This window comes from Salarias fasciatus, chromosome 14, assembly GCF_902148845.1.
Source record: "Salarias fasciatus chromosome 14, fSalaFa1.1, whole genome shotgun sequence".
In the NCBI taxonomy this organism is placed as follows: Eukaryota; Metazoa; Chordata; class Actinopteri; order Blenniiformes; family Blenniidae; genus Salarias; species Salarias fasciatus.
The window spans coordinates 24,705,875-24,724,319 of record NC_043758.1 but is presented as its reverse complement, the minus strand read 5'-3'; the positions used below and the strand labels follow the sequence as shown (position 1 = coordinate 24,724,319).

Here is an 18,445-nt window from a genome sequence, read left to right as displayed (position 1 = left end):
TGTGAAACATGATCAGTTTGTGCAAAAAGACCTGATTGGTTGTTCTTGAGCACGTCTTCTTGTGAGAAGTTAATCAGATTGGGAATCCTTGGTTTTGTGAACCGTGCCGCTCCAGAGGAGCTGATTGTTCTCACAGTCAAAGACAGTTGAGAAGTGTCCAAGGATGTCAGCCCCCCCCCCCCAGGGGATCTGTTTCGGCACCATATGCTCGCCTCTGCCGTTGAATCCATCTCGCACCAACTGCTGCACTCCTCCAACCTCTGACCTCAGAATTCATGTGCAGTTACAAACGCACAGCTGATGCGTTTGCTGGCAGAAGTCCTCCCTCCTCCCGTCTGAATCTTCTGTTCTTCATTATTCCCTCTGATACTGACTCTGGTGATGCTCCCAGCTCAGCTGAAGCCGGTGAGCTGTCGGGGTTCTGTTCCCACAAACAATTATCTCTTTGCATACACTTCTTCTAAACCACATACTTTTCCCACATTAATCTAATTTGTCATACTGGCAGTTTGGTGAAAGCTCATTTTAATTGGGGATGGAGCTCAATCAATACGATAACATTGTGACTAAGAAGTATTTCAGTGTGCAGCAAACAATGAACTGGCTTTGATAATAAACATCAGAATAGCATTTTTTTACATTAATTACACAGTTTAACTTCAGACAGCAATATATAATGTCTTGTGATTATCCTCCAATATTGATTACTGTTAATTGTCTTCCAGATCATAACCACTGTGTTTCATCATTTGTTAAATGTCCCATACTATCCCATCAGAACATGTTTTGGGGGAAACTGTTGCTCAATGAGGACTCCCAACGTTCTTAAAAGTACAATGAGAATACTTTCACATATAAGGGAAGTGATAAGACCAATTTTGTGTGTGTCTCAAGTAGGCTATTTCACACAAATTTTCCCAAAGTCGGGTATTTCTCAACAAGGATTGTAACCAATTTAAAAACGCACTGATTCAACTTCCAAACCACTTCTTCTTCTTCTTTTTTTTTTTTTTTATATATCTTGCTCCACTGTCTCTGTCAAAGCTCCATCCACTGATCTGGAGTCAAAGTCATGGTTCACAGCAGTGGGGCTGCGTTCCCGCTTGCAAGTGTATGCGTGCATGTGATGGCTGCTGCCAGAATGATCCGAACCCCACTCTGCATCCCTTTCATTTCTTCTGACTTTCACGCCTCTCTGTCATTAACCCCCCCCCCCCCCCCCCCTCACCCCCAACATCACTACTTGTAGTTTCACACCCAGCCCCCCCCCCCCCCCCCCCCCCCCCCCCTCTCTCCCCCCACTTATTTCCATGCAGATCAAATGACAATGAGTGACACGATCAACACATGATTAACACCACATGTTGCATATTCACATCACGGTAGTTCGCGCCGCTGCGGGAGAGTGGGGGGGGGGGGGGGGGGGGGGGGGGTCCAGGTAAAGTAACCCGCTCCATGACAGCCGCCCCCGGTGCGCCTCAGCGGGCTGTGGTGAGCTCTGGCCGGTCCAGACAGGATCTGGCAGTCATGTGTTAACGCGGCCACAGCGCAGCGGGGTGACGGCGGAGACACCTCGGTGGAGGTGCGACTCTTTCATGTGCGCACCGCGCGCCCACAGAACTGCGGATCTAATCCAGGGAGGGAGGGAGATGGCAGGCTGGAAACAGCGGGCCAGGAGGATATCCTGTCAATTTATATATATGCATGGAGCAGGAGGCTTTGACGTCTGATGACATCCAAAGATTTAAGGATGAGTGGGGAAAAACTAAGAAAGACCATCTCTGTCCCCAGACTGTAAATGACAGAAGTGTAGTTGACAAGCATTACTTTCTCAATGCACACCTATTTCACTACATTTCCCTCTTTAATAGTTTCCACCTGCACAGATAGACACACTGGACAAATTATGTCAATAACATATTTTATTAACAAAATCATACAATTTACCTGGGAAACATTTCTAGACATCATTACAGTATAAAGAAGACATTCATAAGAGGGCTACTTGTCCATATAAACTACAGGAATTTGTGAAATATAATAAAAATATTTATATTAATCAGAGGTACAGCCAAACTTCTGTTTCTAAAAAAAGAGCTTTTTTTGTCTTCAAACAAATTCCATCGACAGAATTATAGACAAAACAATGGTTTCTTTTATCTCAATTATTATAAGTGGAAGGGTTTAGAGGTGAGGTTGTTTTCTCTCTCTCTCTCTCTCTCTCTCTCTCTGGATGTCAAAGGTCAGACAAGAGGGAGAACTGACAACCAGGTCATAACTAGAGGAAAGTACTTTCTGGAAGCCGCCAAGCTGGGGGGGGGGGGGGGGTTCTAATGAGGTAAAGGGGAAACTCGACCCTGTAACACATTTAGGAATTTTTTGTGCTTTTCAAAACACATCAAAGGTGTTTTCTCATCAGATAATGTTCAATGCCTTCTTCTTATTTTTTTTCTTTAATGTTTCCAATATTTCCCAGAATGCCATGAGTGATTCAGTTCCACATGATCATAGTCCAGTTATGATACCCAAGGCTGGTCTTGGTGATGAAACTGGTTCCTTATTGGAGATCAGTGACAGGAGTTTAGGGGTCCAGAGGAAGATCCGTGCATGAGGTCTATAATGAGTGCAGAAATGCTACAACCACAAATCGTGGATTCAATGTTGTCTTTCAGTAACGAGGCTCCACATGACGCCATCGGGAGGGGGGGGGGGGGGGGGGGGTGCTGCACCATTCAACATATTCCAGCTGTATCCTACCACGGCCTCCACATGGAGGCCTCTGTGGAGCTCTGGTTGTGCTCGCTGTCGGTCTCGTCCAGGTCAGAGCACAGGTCCTCGCTGGATATGGTGGAGGGGGCAGGGGAGAGGGCCGAGGACAGGCCGCTGGACAGGCTCCGCCCTCCCGGGGAGGCCAGAGAGGAGCACAGCGTCTCGCCGTCCCCGTGCCACACGCCGCCGTTGCCGCCGGGAGAGTCCGTTATGAGCTCCAGCAGCACGTCCTGGAGGTGGTCCTCATTGAGGGGCATGCTCTCCAGCAGGTGGTTGAGGAGCTCGGCCGCCACCGTGGCGTCGATCCCGGGGCAGCTGGAGACGAACATGTGGACCTCGTGCATGCACTGGATGTAACCAGCTGCAAACCTCTCGCTGGCTTCTCGGTTCAGCGTGTCCGTCTCTGCGGGAGGAGAAACAAACGTGGTGAACGAGTTCAACCGCATCACCGCAACAAGTCCACAAAAATCCTAAAACATGAGGAAACTTTTACAATTCAGCATTAATATCTCCACATTATGATATGTCTGTATCTCTAAAACGACCAAAGAGCAGAAATGAGAAGTAGCCATACAGTCATAAAGTGGGACGAATTGCATAAAAATACCCCAAAAGTTACATATGTGAGTAAATCTTTAATTCATTGCTCTCTTTGTATAGTTTGCTTTACTGACAAGTTGAAATTTGGGTTTGGGGCTTTAACTTCAAGTCTTTGTTTGGAATATAGCATAACTGCAACCTTAACGCATATCTAAGCATCTCGGTGTCTGAAGATATTTTGAAAAACGGATCAATTTGCCATCGAAGCTTCCATGAAAAATCAAAACTCTTCATCCTCTTCTTCCCTTCTTGTTCAGAGTAAACTTAAACCTGACACTAGGAAGAGTGTGGTGAGGTAGTCAAAAGCTCAGACAACATCATCCTGTGACTGATCTGACTTGTGTGTGAGGGTCTTATGGAGACCAGTCTTTGATCTGGTATTATCAATAATGAGAAACTGTTAATACTGACTCTAAAGGTAGATATTTTAGTAAAAATACTTAAGATAACTTTAGTTTAATGGGAATTAGATGCAATCTGCACATTTCTGGCATCACCTTCACTTGCATGCAGAACAAGTGTTTAAAAAAAATAGGCAAACCTTGGTTTCGGTTCTTCAGAATGTCTTCCACCTTTTTCACCGTCATCTCCAACACCTCTGCGTTCTCCATCTTGGAGTGAAACTGTGGGGACAGAGGAGGATCAGAGAGCCCTGGACATCTCGGTGCCAGCTGACAGAGACGCAGTGCGCGCCGCGGCGCTGCGTACTCACGTCCGTATCCGAGAGCAAAGACCGCAGCTCCAGCAAACTCTCGTTGATACGAGCTCGCCTCTTCTTCTCCACGAGAGGTTTCCTTATCTGTGAAAACACGGGAATTTAAATTAAAAAAAAAAGAGAAAGAAACATCACAGCAGGTCTCGTCCACGTGGAGGTGTGTGCGCAACGTGCGTAAATGGCAACAAGCCGCAGTTTAATCCGATTGAAGTAAAGGTAAAACATGGGTGGGTGCCTGAAAGCATCCCGGGCCTTGAACTGTGCTCCAATGACAAGTGCGTCACTGCCAAGTGTGCCCGCAAAGTGCCGCCACCACCACCGCCCCCACGGCGGGTACCTTTCTGTCCGCCTTCTGGATCCCCAAGCCGGACTCGTCTTCCTCCGTGCCGAGTCCGGCGCTGCCGGGCCGAGCCGAGGGGGACATGGTGGGTCGGATCGGCTGCTTCTCTGGCTTCTGCTGCTGCTGCCTTCGCCCTCCCAGTCGTCCGTGAGGGGCAGCTGGCGATCGAAACCGGTTACAGGCAGATGATGACACACACACGCACACACACACACACACACCCTCAAGGAAAAAAAAAATCGACAAACTCCCAGGCGAGGCCAGACGCCCTCTGTTTATTGTGCAATCCTACTGAGACGTGCTGCAGGCGCTGAGTGGCTGTTGTTAGTATTTATAGGGGCTTATTAGCATGTGAATGGGGGCTGTGCCGCTCCTGCTGAGGGACAACAGAGCGCACACGGCCCGAGCCAATGAGCGCCGACTCCCTTTGTCTGCAGCCTGCCCAGGTCTGCGCCCCGAGGAACTGGACGGGCTTTAAGCAGACTATTTCTTGTGTTGGGGGCCCGGCCGCATCGTTTTTTTCTTTCTTTCTTTCTTTCTTTCACCGCTTCTGTTGATGCATCAGCATGCAATTTTAATGATTTGGCTGCAGACACCACATTCAGTCCCAACATGGCTCAGTGTTCATGCTGCTCTGTTCGTGGTAAACTGCACAGTCTCTGTGCTCAGTGCTGTTAGTCAGCTCCTGTGCCAACCTTTTATTGAAAAGTCAAGGTTGACGTCTCCTTCGGCATTCCACGGGCCAGAAATGACCCTCAATCACACCTGTTTTAGTCCCATGGGCCACATATTTGACATCCTTAGGCTCAGCTACTGAGTATTCTTTTTTTAAGTTCTGACCAAGTGCAAATCGTGGATTTATGTGAAAAGTTGCATCATGCATTTCATTCAGATTTCAAATCAGAAATAAATTCTCATTGCGCATTATTTGGCACAGTTTTCAATGCGTCTCTAAAAAAAATATACATCAAAATATTTTACGGTGTTTTTTTCTTTTTTTTTTTAATCAAATTTTATGTTATTTCTTTTGCCCGACCGACCCCGCTGTTCCTCTCGCCTGTTTTGCCCCAGCCTCTGCAGATTCACCCCCATGTTTGGCGGATGTAACGTGATGCCTTCAGTTGGCAGCTGCTGCCGGCGGCCCCTCGGCCCAAACTGAATCAGTCGGGGGAATTAAGGGCCCTTCTCCAAAGAAAGCGACAGGTGTTGCCCTGCGCCTTGTTTGTTCCCCCCGTTGTTTGGTGACTTCTGATTTGTGTGCAAGTGCATTCTCACGTTGCCTGCGCTGCAGTGTCACAGAGTTTACATTATGCGGCTGTGCACCACTGTGTGTGCGTGTGCGTGTAGTTGTGATGCATAACATGCAAAATGACTGTTTTTTTTTCCTTCCTGGTGCATTTGCTCGTGGGCAAAATTGTGGATTTTCTGCTTTTGTATAGGCTGGTCCAATCCCTTGAAGACAATGTCTATTTGTTTTAGCCTAATAAGAGCCCTCAACTCTCTGCCCTGGTTATTATACGTGTTTTGTACATGGCATTATCATGTAAATCATCCCCCTACAATAGAGCCCCACTTGTTGGAAACAGGATCATGCACGCATCTGTGCAACCTTGCAGGTAAACGTGCTTTCAGGTGTCTTTAATTCTTCTTTTTTACGCACGCCATTTCCACAATTGCGCAGCAATTTCCACAAAAAAGAAGCACCACTAAACTCTAGTGCCCCAAATGAAGGAAGCGCCCCAGACCTTTGAAGTGGAGGGGTTTTGGCACCTCGCCACCCCCCCAGATCCCTGTTCCACAGCTTTAATGGTGCGGACTGTGGAGGGAGCAGCTGTCTCGGCTCGGCTTTTGTTGGTGAGCTCTGCGGAGGCACCAGGCGGGCGTCCCCCTCTCTCTCTCTCTGCCCTTCTCTCTCTCCAGACCGGCCGCCTGGCTCCATGTGGCGGCTGATCATAACGGCAAAAATAGCTGAAGAATGGGCCATATGCACCGTCCTGCTTCCCCAAACCCAGTGGTGCGTTACATATTTATAAAGGCGCCACAACAGCCACTTTGATCAGCTCTGTGCCATTCTGCCATTTGGTTCAGATGGGGGTGACCTTGAGGCTGTAAAATGCCTCTAACACTTATCACCACTGCACTTAAACTTGTGATAATCCAACTGGCCCTTTTATTCTGACTGAATTTGTGTTCAGAAAATGGGAATTAGTTAGTTTTTTGTTTTTTTTCATGGAGAGTCTGTTCATGTTATCCTATGCTGGAGGACTGACCTCAGCGCACCCGATGTCATGCCGACTAATGACTTGTAGCTGTTTATCACAAACCCTGTTCAGGTTCCCATGACTGTATGATGTACGGTTGGATGGATCGATCTGAGAGCTAGTTTTTATTTATTTTAAAGGTCATCTTTGCAGAGAGCTCAATGAGGTTAACCTTGAAATTGTCCTTGACTCTTCCCTTGAAAACAAACATACTTTGATGTAACCAGCTGCCTTTACCATTATAGTTTAAACTGATTTGAAATAATAAAAATCTGAACTGAAACGTTCTCATTTTCAATCTTCTGATCTGTCTTTCTCTACATTCAGCTGAGTTCGTGATATGTATATCAGCCATCATTTGCTTTGTCACAATAATGCATTTAGTTACGCTGTAGATATATATGTGTTATTTGAAGCCATCCTATTGTCCTGTGAGGTTAATTGGTGGCTCCAAACAGCCTGTAGGTGGAACGTGAGTGTGTGGTTTTCAGTTTCTTTGTGTTTGCCCTCTGATGGATGAGCGATATGTCCTCGCTTCAGTTGCAGCTCTCATCTGGATAAAGCAGCATTGAAGACGGACGTATGGGTTAAGAAAACGATTTAATCTATCACTCTATTCGCACCAAGGAGTTGTTTTCAATTTCATCATACATGTATGATGACAACAAAAAGCATTCTATTCTATTCTATTCTATTCTATTCTATTCTATTCATGATGTATTTTTGGACACATGCAATAATTCTGTTTTCATGTAAAGTTTTTTTCTCAATCACTCTTATCTTATAGTCTGTCCTGTATATTAAACCAAACAGCACACATGAAGCAATTCTAAGTGTTAACTTCAACCATTGTTGCTACACATCCGGTTTCTCTTGATGGTGTAACACATACAGTCATACTGAAACATTATTGTGCCGCGTCAGACACATTGAGTAAACCCTTCAGATATGTCCTAGTAATCAATTACTATCAGTTTAACAACCTGAAAATGAGCAATTTAAGCTCTCAACACGAGTGGACCATTTTGTAAATTATGTCACTATTAGTATTGTGTAATTTAATTCAGGTATATATATAAACAGGCTTCAGAAAGCAAGGTGTCTGTTGTAATGATGTATAGTATTGTGTATCCTGGCTCAATGCCAGAGACTCAGGAACAGAAAAAATGTGTTCATGTATCACTCATGTGCTCTAGAAGAAGTTAAAGTGGTGTAGAAAAAAAAAACGTTTTTTCCTTCTAACATAGAACTGAGATGTTTCAATTTTCCAACTGTTTAACCAACTTGATTCATCCTTCAAGCTTTTTGAATTGTTTAACTGAAACCAGCAACCTGATTCTGAAAGCTTGGGAGAATAGGACTGTCAATAATTTGCTGCTCCACTGGTTTGAGCACTCCCAAAGCAATTTACATTGTAAATCATTTCAACCCATCCGTGCTCAAACCAGTGGTTGAACATCATGGCGTTCCGCCATTGAGAGAGAACAGGTTGATTTTCTTTTGATACATTACAAAGTAGAGCCAAGGATCAAACCGAAGCTCACTCGATTAGAGAATAAACTTCTCTCACGCCTGAGCCACATCAAAATGAAAGTTTTTAATGAAATTGGATCATATTATAATCATGAAATTGTTAGAATTGTTTCAGCTATCCCATCAAATATCAGTCATTTACTTCCCTGAAGCATTGTCAACGTCCAGCGAGATTCTGTCAGTGCTATATTTCACTAAAATCAATCATTTTTTGGCCTGTGATCCTGTGTTCTCCCATGATCGAAATAGAAACATCAACTAAAAATGTGACAGTGATGAGGTGGCTGGTTTTATTTCCTGTCAACATGTACCAAATGGACACAATGAAAAAGTCAACAAGCAAGTGGAAAATTGAAATAAGTGTTAATTTTGATGCCATATATTGCTTGGTCATACAAACTGAGAAGAACATCTGAATTCTTTTAATTATCTTGCAATAGTAAGTTTGGAAAACAACTAGATGAACCCAAAGTAATATTTTAATTAACTTTACCCCCTTTAACCCCTCGTCACACAAGTAACAATCTGTGGTTCCTTCAGTACATAGCACAAGGCAGTGCATACAGTTACAATCATACATGAACTTCATGTGTTGAACAGGTTTTTCTTTATTGTGTGGATGCTGAGAAGCAGCCACACATTTGAGATCCTGTTTCTTTATTATTTATGCTTCGATTAATCATACAGCAAAAAGGAAAGACATAGAAATCTATACAAGGCCAAGCAAGTGGTCTAAGAAGCACAGTCATGCCTTATGATATTAAATAAATAAAGCTGTTAATACAATAAATACATGAAAGATTAATAGGAGCCTTCTATAATGCAGGCTACGAGAAGTCGACTTCTGAAGGGAAGTACTGAGAAAAGGTCTGTATAGAATCATTATAGCACACCTACAATAATTACTGGAACAAAACCGCCCCACATGTTTGTCTTCTGAGCACCATATCTATAAGATACATAACAGAGGATGGTCTAACAAAATGGACAATCGAGCTCATGAATCTACCAGTTCACCACGGCCTCCACATCTCCAGCATCCCCAGGTGGGAGCTGTGGATCGTGGGCCTTTCCTGACGCTCGGGGGCATGGCGGGTGGGCGCCTCTCTCTGGAGCTGCAGAGGGTGTCCTCTCTGGGGGGTTCCCTGGGCTTCACGGCGGGGTGTCGGGGGGTGGGAGACGGGCCGCTCCTCCTTGGACCGGGGCAGGGACTTGAGGAGGTGGTTGAGGAGTCTGGAGCCCAGGGTTTGTCCATCCAGTCACAGGTGAGGAGCATGTTGTGCACCTCGTGCATGCACTGGATGTACCCTGTGCTGTATCTCTGCTGGGCCTCCAGGTTCAATGTTGGGTCTGGGTAGGATGAAGGGCAGAAAGAGGAAGAAAAAAAAAAGAGTTAGACCTATGGCAGAGCGACCCCTGGTGGTGAAAGCATCATCTGCAGTTAATGTTTGAACATATTTATAAGCTGGTGCTGCCCTCTGCTGCCTACTATCAGCATCATGATCAGTGGATTTCGAACAGGGTAACTGCACCATGTGCTTATTGAGAGCGACTTCCCACCAAGAAACCTCAAAAAGGAGTTTTTCGCATGAAACTCCACACCAGAAACAGACACGTCCACGCAGCTCTTACCGTTGAGTTTATTGTTTTGGATGTTCTGCAGATGTTTCACCGTCATCTCCAGGATATCTGCCTTCTCCAGCTTGGATTGCTGTGGACCAAAACAAGCAGCTTTTCAATTACCTTCGCTTTTCTTTTCCATTTCAGAGAAGCTGAAGCGTGCGTAATGTACTCACGTCCAGTCTGAACGCTCCGATCACCGTTTCTTTCAGCTGATCCAAACAATTGTTTATCCTCTCTCGTCTTTTCCTCTCGATCAGCGGCTTCCTCAGCTGTGGATTGACGGGGAAAAAAAAACGCTTGGGTTGGAATAAAACACACCAAGACGAGGCGCAGGGGCGCGGGCGTGCGTTTTCCATACTCAGTAACCTGTTCCCAAATCTGAAAATACCTTTCTCTCCTCCTTGGCACTGTGGTGTTTCTCCACGTTGTGAGCCATGGATGAAGCAGTCATGTTTTGTTCTTCTTTATTTATTTTTTTGTAATGTCCTCCTCAGAGTCCTGTCTCTTCTCTTGTGAATCTCAGCGTCTCTAGGGTCCTCGGCGCGGCGCGACCCTCTTATTTATAGGGCGCAATTAGCATGTGAATACTGCGGCGCTTTGGCTGCGGGATTTTCCCACACACGGGGCTCCCATCAGTCAAGACTGACAGGTCACTGGCTCCATTCAATAACACAGAGACCCGGCCTAGAAAGAGGGGTTTTTTTTTTTTTTTTTTGCTCACAAGCGACAGATGTCCAGCCTGAAACCATGCAATACCCTCCCTCCACCTCCACCCACCCAATGACAAGAAGAAAAAAAAATTCCTCTTCTCCCAGGGATGAACAAGAGTGTGCAATTACCATGCTTCACTCCTGGGAGCCCCTCGCCCATTCTTCACAAGAGGAACAGTACACTACCTGAAAAAAGGCCAAATCTATTTCCTCAGGAAGACACAATGACTGGACAAATCACATGAGTATAACTGCATCTCAAATTTATTTTATCATCATCATCATCAGCTATTATGCAGTTCAGATTATGTATTTTCCTAAAAGTCAAGCTCTTTCAAATAATCACATCTTGAAGCTCATTCTGACACATCACAGCTTTTTCTCTTCAAATCCTGCTGCGTCTTCTTTGATCACACTTTGTGTTTTCCAGTGTCCGACATCTGCTGTGAACTGTTAGCGAACAGATGTCGGATTGACCAGATTGCCACCCCACACACTCACCCTCCACCACCTTTACTGTCCTTTAACGTGGGGGCCCGTGTTTCTGAGCCACGCGACTGCCAGGCGAATGCCGGGTCGTGGGAAACGAGGCCGAACAAAGGGCACCATTCATTCAGACCTAATCGGCATGAAGAGAGTAATAACCCTGGAAGGGAGTGGACAGTCCTGCTGAGGAGGAGGAGGAGGAAGAGGGGGAGGCTGTGGCAGGTGACCAGTCGATGGCCAGTGTCTCAGGGGCAGATCCAGATACCAATAAAGTCTTAGGGGCCAAACTAATAAAGTTGTCAATGACATTTCTCCTTGATGCATCCATCCATCTTCTACAAACTTACTGAAAAGGGCAGGATCCACCTCGAACAGGTTGCCAGTTCATCACAGGGCAAACACACACCACCACACACCCACGCCTGGAGCAAGTTTTGGACAGTGAGCGGAAACCGGAGCATCCAGAGGAAACCCAAGCAAATTCCACACAGAAAAGCTCAGCCAGTATTACAAGCGTTGCGATACTGACAATGGTTGTGGTTAAAAGTGGGCAGTGGAATTGGTTTCCATTTTTGGGGACTGCTGACTGTCATAAGGGATGAGATATACTAAATCCCGGAGCTTAGCATGCTCTTGAGCAGGTTAGCTCCACATAATAAATCTCCATTGTAACTTTGTAAAAACTGTCCCACTTTATATACCACTTTTGTGCAACTGGATCATGAATAAGTTCATCCAGGCTAACCAACATGTCCCATCGTAATCCCTTATCACCAGGCCCCTTGCTTCGTGGCACCGCTTCTAAAGGATGGCGCCTATCTGAGGGACTCAACCCAGAAAAAGAGTGATATCCAGGGCATGCTGAGGCCAGGTTGCAGCATAGGCCTCAGGAAATTTAGAGATCATGGACACAACAATGAAAACAGCAAAACCTTTCACCAGAAGAATATAAATTCAACCGACATAGAACTACAGTAACAATGAGCGTGGTTACATGGTGTTTTTAATTCAGAATTGGTTATGTGAATAAAGTAATAGAGAGAGAGAGAGAGAGAGAGAGAGAGAGGGGGGGGGGGGTGATGGCTGGCTGTGGAGAGGTGTGTGGGGGAGTCAATGGAGATCGAAGTCACCTGCGAGTGATTATTGATTTTTCAGCTCAACATGATTTTTTTTTTCAGTTGTAACAAACCAAAATCACAAAAACTGTCTTTCCAAATAATGGTCAATAATCCGTGTTGCCTCAGGTTCCTGTGGGATTTCCACCTAAGGTCAAGGTGCAGGCACATAATCAGCACAACTGAGAACTTGTTTTTCATTGTCTTCTTTTTCTTTGCCCTTTGAAAGATCTTTCCATCAGACTGCTGAATCCACTTCAGGCTGACTTTTTCACTGATGTCATTCTTCTGCAGCGGTCTCATTGACCTACAAAGAAACATGAAGCACAAAGTTGAGTTTGAAAACTGTTGAAATTTGCATAATTCCTTTAAATGCCATCATCGGTCAAACAGAAATTGTGCTGCATTTGCATAACATTTGCATATGAGCTTCAGATTTTATGAAATTTGTGTTGAGTGTGATCATGCAGACTCAGGAGCGTCAGGCAGACTTTGCAGGTCTATGTGCTCTGACAGAAACAAGGGAAGAATCCCACGTTTTGCTACAAAAAAAAATCGCACAAACAGCTTTACCTGCTGCAAGATAGCATCCTGTATCTCTTCCAGGCTCAAAGAGGAGTCCGATTTAGTCAGGACCAGCTTGATTCTCACCTGTTTCATCGTTTCTACAGTAAGAAATAACTCCTAAGTGTGACAGACACAAGTAGTTTTGAGTTTCCAGTTCTCAATGGTATCTTCTTACTCACCACTGCAGATGAAAGAATATTTGTGGCCTGCAAGGCCTTTCAGTCCATTGCTGTGGTTTGTAGTGGCACAGTGATCTATGACTCTGTTTGGCTCGTCCCAGTTGTTGAATGAATGAATGTGCCTGGACTGTCCGTCTGACCACATCCATGACAATCTGTACAGGCCAATCCAGGAGTTTGACTGTACTATGCTTCTGACTTCGTCATTCACAGACTCATTCCTGATACTGACGAGGTCAGTGTGGTGCTTTCTGCAGTACGTCAGTGCCTCGAGCCAGGGCTTTTCTTCAGGCACAAAGATGTATCTGTTCTCTGAGGAATCTGAAGGAAAAAAAACAAATTATGAAAAAATTACATAAATTCCTTTCAAAGCTGAAGTTTCACACCTGCTGGCAGTTCAGAGTCACTAACTGATCCCATCTGAACCTAACTTAACATGCATGTCTTTGTCTGCAGGAGAAAGCCTGGTCTATCAGGAAAAAAACTTCATCCTCGTAGGGAGAACATGCAAACGGCATACAGAAAGGTGAGCACAGAAAGCTGATCTAATGATGGAGACAATTGTGCTCTCAGGGTGGCGGTTGTGGAAGATACTGAAATGGTATCGCTGCACAGCGATGAACAAATGCAACAAAGAGATGTTATTTACTGAAAGAGATGTTTTATGATTGTGTGTTCTTTTACCATCATAGCAGACGAATGATAATGGAGCTGAACATACGTAGTCAGCCCACTGTCCAAATGGCGCCATGTTAACACACACAATGTTATCATCATCGGCATTGGGTTGGGTAGGCTGCCAGTTGCTGTACTCCAGCTGTCCTTCATCATCAAGCCCCTCTTGAACCATTGACCAACGAAAATTGTAAAAATTGCCATACAGACCTATCCAGAACTCCTCTGCACTATTTCTCAAAATATGACCCAGCATAGTTGCTTCCTCCTTGCTGTTATTGTGATCGATCGTTGTGATTCTCCCTGCAGTAACTCTGGGCTTCTTTCCAGGTCTTTGCATCTCTGATGATGACGGGAACTTGATAACAGCACGAGTGGAGGATGCACAACCCTGCAGCAATAGAAATGGTGGTAAGTTACATGAAATGAACAGTGTATTAAATCTACATTTATTCATGGATGATTCACAGTCATTAAGCCAAAGTTCCCTTTTGCCTTTTGTTTTTGCTGATGATGGATACAGTGAATCTAGAAAGTCTGAAATTTGTTGTTCCAACTCTCCAATTTGTCTTATCTTACATAAAAAGTTCAGTCTTCTGTTTTAATTAATACAACAAACTTTAAAAAAAATAAAAAAAATTTTCTGTGTTTATGTATTCATCTTTAGGATTTAACATTGTCTGATTTGAAGTGAAAGTGAGCATTTTCAACCTTTTTCATATATTAATTCAACGCATGTCGATATTTATTTTTCACAAGACCGAGAACATTGTGTCACTGCCTGATCATGTCGGTCAAAGCCTCTATTACACAACACAAGTTTTACTGAAATTCTTAATCAAGGGTCATTTAAACTCAGAGGTCAAAAATAATAAGAGCAGTTTACTCCATTCATAGCATTTTCAATGACTTGCCAATCATTTAAATTTTCAAGAAATAGAAACTTACCAAACGCAACCAAACACCCGACTGCATTCCCATCCATGATACGCTTCTTGAAATGTGTCTGCCTAATGCCTGCTGAGGAGACCCGACTTTAATTAATGTGTTATGTGATGGCAATGCTCTGACTCCTCTGGTGATGAAATTGTGTTTTTTTCATTGGATCTGTGACAATTGACTATTGCACCAGTGATTTTACTAGAGCTTAGTGGGAAGCCAATTGGAACCATGACCTCTGCTTCCAAACCAAAAAAGGGGGTCAATGTATGAACAGATCGGTCTTACTACTCGCACGGGATTAGTTTCAGTCTTGGTAGAGTCAGCCCTGAACAGATCGAATTGGGATGGCGTTGGGTAACTGGCGGTGGGCACAAATTGCCATTCAGAGCTCAGTCTTTGATGGTAATTCTCTTATTAAAAAAAACAACTTCTGTTTGTTGGGTTTTAATAGTATAATTGAAAGAAGCGACAACCTTGAAATCAACTTTATGAAATATTCAAAACAAACTACTCTCCCACTACCACCCACCCACCCACTCCTCTTAGGATTGCCAACACCCAGAGATTGGAACAGGACACCTCCTACAGGCAGCTGAAAAAAATTCGGTTTTTGCGGGGTTAAAACACATATTTACAGCATTTGGAAACAGTTATACCAATTACAGACTAAAAACACATTAGGCTACTGTAAGTATCATAACTCATGATCAGTTTGATCAGTTGTATGTGAGGCATACATGTGAGATCAGTTATCATTCAAGTATATTTATTGCTAAATGTGCAAAATAACATTAAACAACTGCTACCCTTCTGGATTTAAAGCAACACTAAGGAACTTTCAGTTTTTGTTGATTTTGGCGGTGCCAGTGGACAAAAGAGGTAGTGTTTTGCCTGAAAGAATACTACAGTTCCTTAGACTAGTGCGTGGCGTCGTAAAATGCTGCTCCCGGTGGCATGCTGTCGGACTGAACTTGCCTACATTTGTTTCCAGTGGGTGTAAGAAGGATGGATAACGACGAGGTAATGAATCTAATGGTGGGTAAACAATGTTATATCATGATGTGACGCATGCCGTAAAGCAATCCGCACATTTGGAGATTTTTAGTGTGCAGGTTTCCTACCACCCTCCTCACAGCTGCTTAGTCCCAAGTGAAAGCAATACTGACGCCCTCAGCCCGTGACAGAGGGTCATTCAACTAGTTGTAAGTCGAAGTATCATCACAAAAGATATTAAAATGTTTTATTAAGGTTGAAAAGTTCCTTAGTGTCGGTTTAACATTTTAATTTGTATTTTCAACTAAAAAAAAGTGTAAAATCAAAACTGAAAAAACATTCTGAACAGAAAACCAACAAAGTGCAGTATTTATAACTGAAAACACACACACACACACACACACACACACACACACACACACACACACACACACACACACACACACACACACAAAAACAGTGCCTGCCTGCCTTCCCCCTAGTCTTTTCTTTTCAGAAGGGCCAGGGCCTGGAACCACATCCTCTTCCTCTTCTCTGTCATGACTGATGGCGCGTTTCACCGGCCTTACTATACTCGACTCAACTCCCCACTGTACTCCACTCCACTCAACTTGGCTTGGTTCTTTTTAGCTTCACAATACAACATACAACTAATTTTTACACAATTCCTAATAATCTGTACAATTAGCAGGGACGGCTGGTATAAATGGGCTAGCAGGGCTAAGCCCTCCCAGCACAAAAAGACAGCCAATACAAAAGAGAGGAAAAAATTATTTTTTAAAGGGGCTGTATCCTGCAAAATTCACTTTTTGTATGTTTTAACCTTGTTATATAGTTATGTACTCACCAAAAACACCCCCAAAGCGTTTTTTCCCTTCGTGCCTGTGTGTTTGAGCTTTCCTCCTTGTTGTGCTGCTCAGAGAGGCAGCCCCTCCCGCACTCGTGAAAACGCTCTGTTTCCCACGTTGAGTCACACGGTGAAGATGGCTCCCCTGAGCCCCCCTCCCTCCGCAGGCCCTCGGCAATCAGCGTTGCTGCTTTTTTCTAACTCTGATTACAGAGGTAAACTTTAACCATCGTCTGAAAGCAACAGTCAAGCAAGAGCAAGAGTCTGAAGAGTCTGCGCTTGGTGAGTTTCTAACAGGAAAAGATATTTCGCGTGTCTTTGCGTGTAGAGAAGCTAGAGCTAAAGAGCTAAAGCTAGCTAGCGTATTGTTTTGAAGCGCTGATTGGTTGAAATATGCTGTCAGTCAAAGTCCACAGGGGGAGAGGCGGAATTTTCAGTGAAACAGAGCGTTTTCTCTTTTATTTCGCACAAAATTACTTTTCCTTAGCGCCAAAATAAACTATTACCATGTTAATGCCATTTCTAGGGTTTGAACTAGCTAAAAAAAGCATGATACAGCCCCTTTAAATAACTTACAACAGATGTTTTAAGTTTAGATAAAACCATAGGTAGCATCAGCACCAATCAGTTAAAAGGAAAACATGGAATACTCTAAATCGGCTGATTTTTTTACAGCCCCGGCAGATACATTCATTTCGTTCTTGTAAGTGATTGACAGGGCTAACTTCAGTTAGCCGACAGGCTGCTGACTTTTGACCAATAGCGGCGATTTAACGCAGCGGTGTTGCTATTTGTGCCAGAGTTGGAAGGAGGGAGAAAAAGTTCAGTTATGGCAGCATCAGCATGAACGAGGTGGATTATTTGCTTTGGATAATCCAATTATTGGACCGATTGAATGCACTTGCCACGCTGTCTATTGAGACAGACTTCATCCAAAAATTACCAGACTTCAACGACATGGTGATTAACCTGTTTGCATCCCAGAGAGGCGTCGATTTGAGCTTCTTTTCAAATAAGGTAGACCCATGTCGACCTGTTAAAGGACTGTGACACCTTGGCCCAATTCCAATTCTATTTTTCATCCCTACCCCTAGCCCCAGCCCTTAACCCTTCCCCTCGCCCTACCCCTTGAAACGGAGTGTGCTTGCATAAAAATGTTAATAATAATTCATACAAATTAGAAAGAATGCATTTATTATGCAATTGGCATTACCAGCAACAGTTTTTAACTTTTTTTACTCCAAAATTAATAAAATAGTATAAACATGTAAAAGGGTTAAGCTGTGTGTAAACATCCACCATCAATATTGCACAACAACCAAAATAAACATTTTGGTCAAACCAGTTGTTCTGTAAAACAAAAAACGTTCTCTTATATATTTAACTAACCATAACAATAATAAAATGTGCAAAAGGGTCCTACACACCATGGTATGGACAAGGAATAATTATTTGCTCGGCAAAAAGGCTCAAAAAACGCTCAGTTTTGGCTTTACTCTCTTTCTGGCACTTCTGCTCCTTTGCACTTTCCTCTTTCAAAAAGTGAATTAGGTTGTTGCTCTTCTTCCTCTTCTTAGGGGAAGGGGTTGGAGGGGTGGAAGTAGCCATGGTGGAGGGTGAGCTGCAGGTTTCCATGGATGCGCCTAAGGTAGAGGTGCTCCCTGAGGTAGGGGCGATGCCTGAAGTGGAGGCGATAGAGGGGTCTCAATCATTCTGGCCTCAACCATTTCCTGAAAGAATAAAAAAAGGAACAAATGAGAGGGATATATATGCCAGAACTAGGTGATAAGGTCACAAAAATAAAACTGTAGCTTCACTAATCACATCATTCCACATAAACATAGCATTTTACTGTTTAATTTTATTTTGTAATGCTTTTCCTGGCCTGGCACCCAGCTCCTCCTGCATGTCTTCAAAAAACTGACAGGTGGCAGCCGTTGTCTCCCCACTATCAGTTCCTGATCCAGTTTTTGGAGTTTTTAGGTCCTGCAACAAACACATATAAAAGCCCACATTGCAAATCATTATATTATGTTTTCAGGACCATTTTATAGTGGACTTAAGTGGACTTCAGGATTATGAGTCGTTAT

The 18,445-nt window shown here is 43.9% G+C and overlaps 1 protein-coding gene and 1 pseudogene across 1 annotated transcript; both read right to left on the bottom strand.

The window, feature by feature from the left end:
• Positions 1 to 2,556: 2,556 nt before the first annotated feature.
• LOC115400534 (transcription cofactor HES-6-like) lies at positions 2,557 to 4,809 on the bottom strand. The gene is made up of 4 exons (XM_030108479.1): positions 4,422 to 4,809; positions 4,082 to 4,168; positions 3,911 to 3,992; positions 2,557 to 3,172 (listed from the first exon to the last, which is right to left on the bottom strand). Exons 1-4 carry the CDS (start codon positions 4,506 to 4,508, stop codon positions 2,754 to 2,756), a joined length of 675 nt encoding a protein of 224 aa, XP_029964339.1. The 5' UTR covers positions 4,509 to 4,809; the 3' UTR covers positions 2,557 to 2,753.
• A 4,140-nt stretch (positions 4,810 to 8,949) lies between these two features.
• LOC115400854 (transcription cofactor HES-6-like) lies at positions 8,950 to 10,301 on the bottom strand (annotated as a pseudogene).
• Positions 10,302 to 18,445: the final 8,144 nt, after the last annotated feature.

Bases quoted from the DNA above. Each gene is read 5' to 3' on its own strand.
- LOC115400534 (XM_030108479.1), bottom strand. From the start codon at position 4,508: ATGTCCCCCTCGGCTCGGCCCGGCAGCGCCGGACTCGGCACGGAGGAA. The intron at 3,993-4,081 runs GTGAGTACGCAG...CTGTCCCCACAG, and splicing joins CTTTGCTCTCGGATACGGAC to TTTCACTCCAAGATGGAGAA. The intron at 3,173-3,910 runs GTTTGCCTATTT...CTCCTCCCGCAG, and splicing joins TCTGAAGAACCGAAACCAAG to AGACGGACACGCTGAACCGA.